The 12,662-nt window shown below is 49.9% G+C and overlaps 1 protein-coding gene across 4 annotated transcripts in view; it reads left to right on the top strand.

Annotated features, from left to right (window-relative positions):
* Nucleotides 1-12,662, top strand: part of LOC118375003 (glutamate receptor ionotropic, kainate 5-like) — a 205,458-nt gene that overhangs the window by 96,909 nt on the left and 95,887 nt on the right. For 3 of the 4 annotated variants that reach the window (XM_052490068.1, XM_052490066.1, XM_052490067.1), the window contains 2 exons: nt 4,091-4,251; nt 4,502-4,666. In XM_052490068.1, the coding sequence (XP_052346028.1) occupies nt 4,140-4,251; nt 4,502-4,666 (277 nt within the window). In that variant the 5' untranslated portion in view covers nt 4,091-4,139. Of the gene's footprint in view, nt 1-4,090; nt 4,252-4,501; nt 4,667-5,558; nt 5,610-12,662 lie in introns of those variants that run through there. The other variant, XM_052490069.1, reaches the window with a different exon arrangement.

Raw genomic sequence — 12,662 nt, 5'->3', positions numbered from 1 at the left:
GATCCAGAGAGCAGAGTGGCAGGGTGACAGAGCAGCATGTGGCAGTGGTCTCACTGTGACGTCTGTGTGTGTAGCCTCTTGCATAACGGCTTCAGTGTTCTGATGTCAACGCTACATGAGCCTAATTACAGGAACAGTGTGACCTGGTGGAACATTACACACACACCCACACACACCCCCCCCCCCACACACACACACACACACACACACACACACACACACACACACACACACACACACACACACGCAAACGAACGACAGGGAGAAAGGTGAGTGATAATAGTTCATTTAATTTGTAAAGTGCTTTTCTCACACCCAAGGCATCAGATCCAGTGGACAGGAGCATTTAATTAACATAGAGTAGCAGTCAAACGTTTGGACACACCTACTCATTCAAGGGTGTTTTTTCATTTTTTACTATTTTCAATATTGTATAATAATAGTGAAGACATCAAAACTATGAAAAACACATATGGAATAAAGCAGTAATCAAAAAGTGTTAAATATATATATATATATATCTTTTTTTTAATGTTATATTATTCAAAGTAGCCGCAGAATGCTATGGTAGCCATGCTGGTTTAGCCTTGAATTCTAAATAAATTACTGACAGTGCATCCAGCAAAGCACCATCACACCTCCTCCTCCATGCTTCACGGTGGGAACCACACATGTGGAGATCATCCATTCACCTACTCTGCGTCTCACAAAGACATGTCAGTTAGAACCAAAAATCTACAATTTGGACTCATCAGACCAAAGGACAGATTTCCACCAGTCTAATGTCCATTGCTCGTGTTTCTTAGCCCAAGCAATTCTCTTCTTATTATTGGTGTCCTTTAGTAGTGATTTCTTTGCAGCAATTCGACCACGAAGGCCTGATTCACGCAGTCTCCTCTGAACAGTTGATGTTGAGATGTGTCTGTTTCTTGAACTCTGTGAAGCATTTATTTGGGCTGCAAACTGAGGTGCAGTTAACTCTAATGAACTTATCCTCTGCAGCAGAGGTAACTCTGGGTCTTCCTTTCCTGTGGCAGTCCTCATGAGAGCCAGTTTCATCATAGCACTTGATGGTTTTTGCGACTGCACTTGAATAAACATATTTTCCGCATTGACGAACTTTCATGTCTTAAAGTAATGATTGACTGTTGTTTCTCTTTGATTATATGAGTTGTTCTTGCCATAATATGGACTTGGCATTTTACCAAATAGGGCAATCTTCTGTATACCACCCCAACCTTGTCACAACACAACTGATTGGCTCAACTGATTGGCATTAAGAAGGAAAAAAAATCCACAAATGAACTTTTAACAAGGCACACCTGTTAATTGAAATGCATTTCTGGTGACTACCTCATGAAGCTGGTTGAGAGAATTCCCAGAATGTGCAAAGCTGTCATCAAGGCAAAAGGTGGCTACTTTGAATAATCTTTTTTGAATTTGTTTAACACTTTTTTGGTTACTATGTGATTCCATATGTGATATTTCATAGTTTTGATGCCTTCAACTACTATTCTACAATGAGTAGGTCCAAACTTTTGACTGGTACTATAGATCCTTGAAAGCTTTTCTGCATTGCTCAGTCTTTAGCTGTGCCTTAAATGAGGCCAGAGACTCTGCAGTCCTGACAGTGACTGGAAGTTTGTTCCACAGCTGAGGAGCTGCACAACTGAACGCCCTGTCACCCATAGTGTTTAGTCTGCTATGGGGCTGCTGAAGGGAGATGGACCTGAAGGAGGGTCGGGTGCATGTGGGGCAGGAGGGTAGGATGAAGTCAGACAGATATGATATGAGAGAACAATAAAAGAAAGGGAGAGCTAAGGGGGAGAGGGAAAAAGGAAGAGCTACAGGGGGAAAGGGAGAAAGGGAGAGCTAAGGGGGAGAGGGAGAAAGGGAGAGGGAGAAAGGGGGAGAGGGAGAGGGAGAAAGGGAGAGCTAAGAGGGAGAGGGAGAAAGGGAGCGCTAAGGGGGAGAGGGAGAAAGGGAGCGCTAAGGGAGAGAGGGAGAAAGAGGGAGAAAGGGAGAGCTAAGAGGGAGAGTGAGAAAAGAGAGCTAAGGGAGAGAGGGAGAAAGGGAGCGCTATGGGGGGAGAGGGAGAAAGGGAGCGCTAAGAGGGAGAAAGGGAGAGCTAAGGCGAAGAGAGAGAAAGGGAGCGCTAATTGGGCGAGGGAGAAAGGGAGAGGGAGAAAGGGGGAGAGGGAGAAAGGGAGAACTAAGGGGGAGAGGGAGAAAGGGAGCGCTAAGAGGGAGAGGGAGAAAGGGAGAGCTAAGGGGGAGAGGGAGAAAGGGAGAGCTAAGGGGGAGAAGGAGAAAGGGAGAGCTAAGGGGGAGAGGGAGAAAGGGAGAGCTAAGGGGGAGAGGGAGAAAGGGAGAGATATGGGGAGAGGGAGAAAGGGAGCGCTAAGGGGGAGAGCGAGAAAGGGAGAGCTAAGAGGGAGAGGGAGAAAGGGAGCGCTAAGAGGGAGAGGGAGAAAGGGAGCGCTAAGAGGGAGAGGTAGAAAGGGAGAGCCAAGGGGGAGAGGGAGAAAGGGAAAGCTAAGGGGGGAGGGAGAAAGGGAGAGCGAAGAGGGAGAGGGAGAAAGGGAGCGCTAAGAGGGAGAGGGAGAAAAGAGAGCTAAGAGGGCTAAGAGGAGAGGGAGAAAGGGAGAGCCAAGGGGGAGAGGGAGAAAGGGAGAGCTAAGTGGGGAGAGGGAGAAAGGGAGAGCTAAAGGGATGAGGGAGAAAGGGAAAGCTAAGGGGGGAGGGAGAAAGGGAGAGCGAAGAGGGAGGGGGAGAAAGGGAGCGCTAAGGGGGAGAGGGAGAAAGGGAGAGCGAGAAAGGGAGAGCTAAGAGGGAGAGGGAGAAAGGGAGCGCTAAGAGGGAGAGGGAGAAAAGAGAGCTAAGAGGGAGAGGGAGAAAGGGAGCGCAAAGGGGGAGAGGGAGAAAGGGAGAGCTAAGGGGGAGAGGGAGAAAGGGAGAGCTAAGAGGGAGAGGGAGAAAGGGAGAGCTAAGAGGAAGAGGGAGAAAGGGAGAGCTAAGAGGGAGAGGGAGAAAGGGAGAGCTAAGGGGGAGAGGGAGAAAGGGAGAGCTAAGAGGGAGAGGGAGAAAGGGAGCTAAGGGGAGAGGGAGAAAGGGAGAGCTAAGAGGGAGAGGGAGAAAGGGAGAGCTAAGAGGGAGAGGGAGAAAGGGAGAGCTAAGAGGGAGAGGGAGAAAGGGAGAGCTAAGGGGGAGAGGGAGAAAGGGAGAGCTAAGAGGGAGAGGGAGAAAGGGAGAGCTAAGAGGGAGAGGGAGAAAGGGAGGGAGAGTAAAACATGAAAAGCGTGAAGGGAAATGAAGGCAAGGAGGGAAGGAAGAGAGATGGAGAGGCAAAACATCCTCACCTCCCTGGGGTCAGATAGAAGCAGTCAAGCTGCTGTGTTTTGCCTACAAGGTCAAAGGTGACTCATCTCCAACTCACACAGATACCAGACACACACATCACGCACACATCTCAGAGGTCAAACTGAGGGTCATGACGAGCTGACAGTGAGTAGAAACAAGATGCTATACACCACACACACACTTTATCTTCTTGTCTATTCTCACACACACATTAAACTGTCACTTCGAACGCTAGTTGTCACTCAAGAGTGAGTGAGGGTGGTTTTGCAGCAGGCAGTGCTGTGTGTGTTTGTGTGTGTATTTCATGTGTGGGTCTCATGTGATCGTAACAAGCTCTTTGAATAGAGATGTAACCATCGGAGCTACAGATGTGTGCACAGAGTGAGAACGATTGTATGTGTGTGTAAGGACTGATGCCGGGGATGAGAAGCAGGTATGGTGAGTCAAACATTTCATCAGGAACAGACAGCGTCAACACACGGGTATACAAGGACATAAGACAATCAATGCAGAAGCAGTGAACAGAGTGGGGAACCAGACAGATATAGGGACAGATTGAGTCAGGTGTGCGTAATGATGATGGCAGGAGTGCGCAATGCTGGGGAGCCTGGCTCTCTGGGGAAGAGCGGGAGCAGGCGTGACAGTATGTATGTGTGTGTGTGCGTTTGTGAGTGTGTGTCTGTGTGCTTGTGTATATTTTGTGTTTGTAATGTATCCTCCCGTCCTGTAGGTGGCAAGCAGGCAGCCAGCAGACCGTTCTCCATGAGGAGCAGTAGAAGATGCCGGCTCTGCCAGCGCTGCTGCTGTCGATACACTTCTCCTCCTTCTTGCTAGTTACCATGGCACCACGCTCCGGAAGCCAGGCCACCCTGCTCTCCTCCGTCCGGATGGGTGAGTGTCCATCTATCAATCATCCATCCATCCCTCCTTCCATCTCTTGATCACCCTCAGGTGTCTGTCTCCCCCTCCTCCCCCGGTGTCTCACCCCACTCCACCAGGACACACCCACTCACTCACCTGGCCTTCACACCCCTCGTAAATACTCTGCTTGTCTCCTCTCTTTTTGTCTTATTGTCTAATGGTGAGTAACATCAATGTTTTCTTCCGTTCCATATCTCCATCTCCCTCCCTCCCCATGTAGCTGCGATCCTGGATGACCAGTCAGTGTGTGGGCGTGGGGAGCGGTTGGCTCTGGCCCTGGCCAGGGAGAACATCAACAGTGTGATGGAGGGAGGGGCTAGAGCCCGTGTGGAGGTGGACATATTCGAACTGCTGAGGGACTCCCAGTATGAGACCACTGACACCAGTGAGTAACACCACTACAGACCAGTAAGACCAGTACTGACATGTACAGACCAGTAAGACCAGTAATGACTAGTAAGACTATTAATACCAGGAGAGACCAGTACAGATGAATACAGACCAGGACTAAACAGATTCAGTAAAGACTAGTACAAACCATTACACGACCACAGCCACCTGTACAGACCAGCAATACCAGTAGAGACCAGTACTGACCAGTAATACCAGCACAGTCCAGTGCAGACCAGTACTGACCAGTAATACCAGTACTGTCCAGTACAGACCAGTACTGACCAGTAATACAGCTGTAGCTGTATGAGACGCACACACACACACACACACACACACACACACACACACGCACACGCACACGGCAGAGGTTATGGATGATGAGGGTGGAGAGATGTAGCGGAATGAAATGGAGCCCAGGGTGAATCTGAAGCAGCTTCTTCTCCTCGTCTCATTTCCTTCAGCTGAACTGACGTGAAGATGCACCCATGTGCTTACTGTAGCCTCATGATGGGTGCCATTATTACCCCCTGTCAATCATTGACTCAGAGGCCTCGTGTCCCTGTTACTGTCTTGGTTCAACAACCATGGTTACTGTGACACAGTGCAGTGTGGCAGGAAGACATGTTGGCCTTAATCAGTATGTCAGTGGCATTGATCAGTAACAGGAGCTGATCATTGAACAATATGTTAACTATGAGACAGAACAGACTGACTTACAGACTGACTGACAGACTGAACACGCCCTAACAGTAGGCAAGATGGAGTTTCCACCATGCTGCTATGTTTCCATCCTTTCCCCATCAGTAGTCACAAGGGAATTTTAAGGTGTAGGCAATGGCTAGGTTCCACTCTACAAACTCACTCCCTTCCCTCTGCCCGTGAAGGGAAGGTGGCATAATGGAACCAAGCCAGAGGGATAAAGGAGAAACCAAGGAGTGAGTAAGAGTTCTGAGGTCCACAAGCATTAGAAACAATAGACTGCACTTCAACATTTATAGCAACAGACATAAAGATAGAAATACATTCCCACCAGACTAACAGAGCACCCAGACTAACAGAGCACCCAGACTAACAGAGCACCCAGACTAACACAGCACCTAGACTAACAGAGCACCCAGACTAACAGAGCACCCAGACTAACACAGCACCTAGACTAACAGAGCACCCAGACTAACACAGCACCCAGACTAACACAGCACCCAGACTAACAGAGCACCCAGACTAACAGAGCACCCAGACTAACAGAGCACCCAGACTAACACAGCACCCAGACTAACACAGCACCTAGACTAACAGAGCACCCAGACTAACAGAGCACCCAGACTAACAGAGCACCCAGACTAACACAGCACCTAGACTAACAGAGCACCCAGACTAACACAGCACGCAGACTAACACAGCACCCAGACTAACACAGCACCCAGACTAACACAGCACCTAGACTAACAGAGCACCCAGACTAACACAGCACCCAGACTAACAGAGCACCCAGACTAACACAGCACCTAGACTAACAGAGCACCCAGACTAACACAGCACCCAGACTAACACAGCACCCAGACTAACACAGCACCCAGACTAACAGAGCACCCAGACTAACACAGCACCTAGACTAACACAGCACCCAGACTAACACAGCACCCAGACTAACACAGCACCTAGACTAACACAGCACCCAGACTAACACAGCACCCAGACTAACACAGCACCCAGACTAACACAGCACCCAGACAAACACAGCACCCAGACTAACAGAGCACCCAGACTAACACAGCACCCAGACTAACACAGCACCCAGACTAACACAGCACCTAGACTAACACAGCACCCAGACTAACACAGCACCCAGACTAACACAGCACCTAGACTAACACAGCAGCCAGACTAACACAGCACCTAGACTAACACAGCAGCCAGACTAACACAGCACCTAGACTAACACAGCACCCAGACTAACAGTGCACCCAGACTAACACAGCACCCAGACTAACAGAGCACCCAGACTAACAGAGCACCCAGACTAACACAGCACCTAGACTAACAGAGCACCCAGACTAACACAGCACCCAGACTAACACAGCACCCAGACTAACAGAGCACCCAGACTAACAGAGCACCCAGACTAACAGAGCACCCAGACTAACACAGCACCCAGACTAACACAGCACCTAGACTAACAGAGCACCCAGACTAACAGAGCACCCAGACTAACAGAGCACCCAGACTAACACAGCACCTAGACTAACAGAGCACCCAGACTAACACAGCACGCAGACTAACACAGCACGCAGACTAACACAGCACCCAGACTAACACAGCACCTAGACTAGCAGAGCACCCAGACTAACACAGCACCCAGACTAACAGAGCACCCAGACTAACACAGCACCTAGACTAACAGAGCACCCAGACTAACACAGCACCCAGACTAACACAGCACCCAGACTAACACAGCACCCAGACTAACAGAGCACCCAGACTAACACAGCACCTAGACTAACACAGCACCCAGACTAACACAGCACCCAGACTAACACAGCACCTAGACTAACACAGCACCCAGACTAACACAGCACCCAGACTAACACAGCACCCAGACTAACACAGCACCCAGAAAACACAGCAGCCAGACTAACAGAGCACCCAGACTAACACAGCACCCAGACTAACACAGCACCTAGACTAGCAGAGCACCCAGACTAACACAGCACCCAGACTAACAGAGCACCCAGACTAACACAGCACCTAGACTAACAGAGCACCCAGACTAACACAGCACCCAGACTAACACAGCACCCAGACTAACACAGCACCCAGACTAACAGAGCACCCAGACTAACACAGCACCTAGACTAACACAGCACCCAGACTAACACAGCACCCAGACTAACACAGCACCTAGACTAACACAGCACCCAGACTAACAGAGCACCCAGACTAACAGAGCACCCAGACTAACACAGCACCCAGACTAACACAGCACCCAGACTAACACAGCACCTAGACTAACACAGCACCCAGACTAACACAGCACCCAGACTAACACAGCACCCAGACTAACACAGCAGCCAGACTAACACAGCACCCAGACTAACACAGCACCTAGACTAACACAGCACCCAGACTAACACAGCACCTAGACTAACACAGCACCTAGACTAACACAGCACCCTGACTAACACAGCACCTAGACTAAAACAGCACCCAGACTAACACAGCAGCCAGACTAACACAGCACCCAGACTAACACAGCGCCTAGACTAACACAGCAGCTAGACTAACACAGCACCCAGACTAACACAGCACCCAGACTAACACAGCACCTAGACTAACACAGCACCCAGACTAACACAGCACCTAGACTAACACAGCACCCAGACTAACACAGCACCTAGACTAACACAGCACCCAGACTAACACAGCACCTAGACTAACACAGCACCTAGACTAACACAGCACCCAGACTAACACAGCACCTAGACTAACACAGCACCTAGACTAACAGAGCACCCAGACTAACACAGCACCCAGACTAACACAGCACCCAGAAAACACAGCAGCCAGACTAACAGAGCACCCAGACTAACACAGCACCCAGACTAACACAGCACCTAGACTAACACAGCACCCAGACTAACACAGCACCCAGACTAACAGAGCACCCAGACTAACACAGCACCTAGACTAACAGAGCACCCAGACTAACACAGCACCCAGACTAACACAGCACCCAGACTAACAGAGCACCCAGACTAACACAGCACCTAGACTAACACAGCACCCAGACTAACACAGCACCCAGACTAACACAGCACCTAGACTAACACAGCACCCAGACTAACACAGCACCCAGACTAACAGAGCACCCAGACTAACACAGCACCCAGACTAACACAGCACCCAGACTAACACAGCACCTAGACTAACACAGCACCCAGACTAACACAGCACCCAGACTAACACAGCACCCAGACTAACACAGCAGCCAGACTAACACAGCACCCAGACTAACACAGCACCTAGACTAACACAGCACCCAGACTAACACAGCACCCAGACTAACACAGCACCTAGACTAACACAGCACCCAGACTAACACAGCACCTAGACTAAAACAGCACCCAGACTAACACAGCAGCCAGACTAACACAGCACCCAGACTAACACAGCGCCTAGACTAACACAGCACCTAGACTAACACAGCACCCAGACTAACACAGCACCCAGACTAACACAGCACCTAGACTAACACAGCACCCAGACTAACACAGCACCTAGACTAACACAGCACCCAGACTAAAACAGCACCTAGACTAACACAGCACCCAGACTAACACAGCACCTAGACTAACACAGCACCTAGACTAACACAGCACCCAGACTAACACAGCACCTAGACTAACACAGCACCTAGACTAACAGAGCACCCAGACTAACACAGCACCTAGACTAACACAGCACCCAGACTAACACAGCACCCAGACTAACACAGCACCCAGACTAACACAGCACCCAGACTAACACAGCACCCAGACTAACACAGCACCTAGACTAACACAGCACCTAGACTAACACAGCACCCAGACTAACACAGCACCTAGACTAACACAGCACCCAGACTAACACAGCACCTAGACTAACACAGCACCCAGACTAACACAGCACCTAGACTAACACAGCACCTAGACTAACACAGCACCCAGACTAACACAGCAGCTAGACTAAAACAGCACCCAGACTAACACAGCAGCCAGACTAACACAGCACCCAGACTAACACAGCACCCAGACTAACACAGCACCTAGACTAACACAGCAGCCAGACTAACACAGCACCTAGACTAACACAGCAGCCAGACTAACACAGCACCTAGACTAACACAGCACCCAGACTAACAGAGCACCCAGACTAACACAGCACCCAGACTAACACAGCACCCAGACTAACAGAGCACCCAGACTAACAGAGCACCCAGACTAACACAGCACCCAGACTAACACAGCACCCAGACTAACACAGCACCCAGACTAACACAGCACCCAGACTAACACAGCACCCAGACTAACACAGCAGCCAGACTAACACAGCACCCAGACTAACACAGCACCTAGACTAACACAGCACCCAGACTAACACAGCACCTAGACTAACACAGCACCTAGACTAACACAGCACCCAGACTAACACAGCACCTAGACTAAAACAGCACCCAGACTAACACAGCAGCCAGACTAACACAGCACCCAGACTAACACAGCGCCTAGACTAACACAGCACCTAGACTAACACAGCACCCAGACTAACACAGCACCTAGACTAACACAGCACCCAGACTAACACAGCACCTAGACTAACACAGCACCCAGACTAACACAGCACCTAGACTAACACAGCACCCAGACTAACACAGCACCTAGACTAACACAGCACCCAGACTAACACAGCACCTAGACTAACACAGCACCCAGACTAACACAGCACCTAGACTAACACAGCACCTAGACTAACACAGCACCCAGACTAACACAGCACCTAGACTAACACAGCACCTAGACTAACACAGCACCCAGACTAACACAGCACCTAGACTAACACAGCACCCAGACTAACACAGCACCCAGACTAACACAGCACCCAGACTAACACAGCACCCAGACTAACACAGCACCTAGACTAACACAGCACCTAGACTAACACAGCACCCAGACTAACACAGCACCTAGACTAACACAGCACCCAGACTAACACAGCACCCAGACTAACACAGCACCTAGACTAACACAGCAGCCAGACTAACACAGCACCTAGACTAACACAGCACCTAGACTAACACAGCACCTAGACTAACACAGCACCCAGACTAACACAGCACCTAGACTAACACAGCACCCAGACTAACACAGCACCCAGACTAACACAGCACCCAGACTAACACAGCACCCAGACTAACACAGCACCTAGACTAACACAGCACCTAGACTAACACAGCACCCAGACTAACACAGCACCTAGACTAACACAGCACCCAGACTAACACAGCACCCAGACTAACACAGCACCTAGACTAACACAGCAGCCAGACTAACACAGCACCTAGACTAACACAGCAGCCAGACTAACACAGCACCTAGACTAACACAGCACCCAGACTAACAGTGCACCCAGACTAACACAGCACCCAGACTAACACAGCACCCAGACTAACAGAGCACCCAGACTAACACAGCACCCAGACTAACACAGCACCCAGACTAACACAGCACCCAGACTAACACAGCACCCAGACTAACACAGCACCCAGACTAACACAGCACCCAGACTAACACAGCAGCCAGACTAACACAGCACCCAGACTAACACAGCACCTAGACTAACACAGCACCCAGACTAACACAGCACCTAGACTAACACAGCACCTAGACTAACACAGCACCCAGACTAACACAGCAGCTAGACTAAAACAGCACCCAGACTAACACAGCAGCCAGACTAACACAGCACCCAGACTAACACAGCGCCTAGACTAACACAGCACCTAGACTAACACAGCACCCAGACTAACACAGCACCTAGACTAACACAGCACCCAGACTAACACAGCACCTAGACTAACACAGCACCCAGACTAACACAGCACCTAGACTAACACAGCACCCAGACTAACACAGCACCTAGACTAACACAGCACCCAGACTAACACAGCACCTAGACTAACACAGCACCCAGACTAACACAGCACCTAGACTAACACAGCACCTAGACTAACACAGCACCCAGACTAACACAGCACCTAGACTAACACAGCACCTAGACTAACAGAGCACCCAGACTAACACAGCACCTAGACTAACACAGCACCCAGACTAACACAGCACCCAGACTAACACAGCACCCAGACTAACACAGCACCCAGACTAACACAGCACCTAGACTAACACAGCACCTAGACTAACACAGCACCCAGACTAACACAGCACCTAGACTAACACAGCACCCAGAATAACACAGCACCTAGACTAACACAGCACCCAGACTAACACAGCACCTAGACTAACACAGCACCCAGACTAACACAGCACCTAGACTAACACAGCACCTAGACTAACACAGCACCCAGACTAACACAGCACCTAGACTAACACAGCACCTAGACTAACAGTGCACCCAGACTAACACAGCACCCAGACTAACACAGCACCCAGACTAACACAGCACCTAGACTAACACAGCACCCAGACTAACACAGCACCTAGACTAACAGAGCACCCAGACTAACACAGCACCCAGACTAACAGAGCACCTAGACTAACAGAGCACCCAGAATAACACAGCACCCAGACTAACACAGCACCTAGACTAACACAGCACCCAGACTAACACAGCACCTAGACTAACAGAGCACCTAGACTAACACAGCACCCAGACTAACACAGCACCTAGACTAACAGAGCACCTAGACTAACAGAGCACCTAGACTAACAGAGCACCCAGACTAACACAGCACCCAGACTAACACAGCACCTAGACTAACACAGCACCCAGACTAACACAGCACCTAGACTAACACAGCACCTAGACTAACAGATCACCCAGACTAATACAGCACCTAGACTAACACAGCACCCAGACTAACAGAGCACCCAGACTAACAGAGCACCCAGACTAACACAGCACCCAGACTAACACAGCACCCAGACTAACACAGCACCTAGACTAACACAGCACCCAGACTAACACAGCACCCAGACTAACACAGCACCCAGACTAACACAGCAGCCAGACTAACACAGCACCCAGACTAACACAGCACCTAGACTAACACAGCACCCAGACTAACACAGCACCTAGACTAACACAGCACCTAGACTAACACAGCACCCAGACTAACACAGCACCTAGACTAAAACAGCACCCAGACTAACACAGCAGCCAGACTAACACAGCACCCAGACTAACACAGCGCCTAGACTAACACAGCACCTAGACTA

This window comes from Oncorhynchus keta, chromosome 31 (genome assembly GCF_023373465.1).
Source record: "Oncorhynchus keta strain PuntledgeMale-10-30-2019 chromosome 31, Oket_V2, whole genome shotgun sequence".
Taxonomy (NCBI): domain Eukaryota; kingdom Metazoa; phylum Chordata; class Actinopteri; order Salmoniformes; family Salmonidae; genus Oncorhynchus; species Oncorhynchus keta.
Note: the sequence above shows the minus strand (reverse complement) of the source record. Positions and strands in the feature narration are given on the sequence as shown.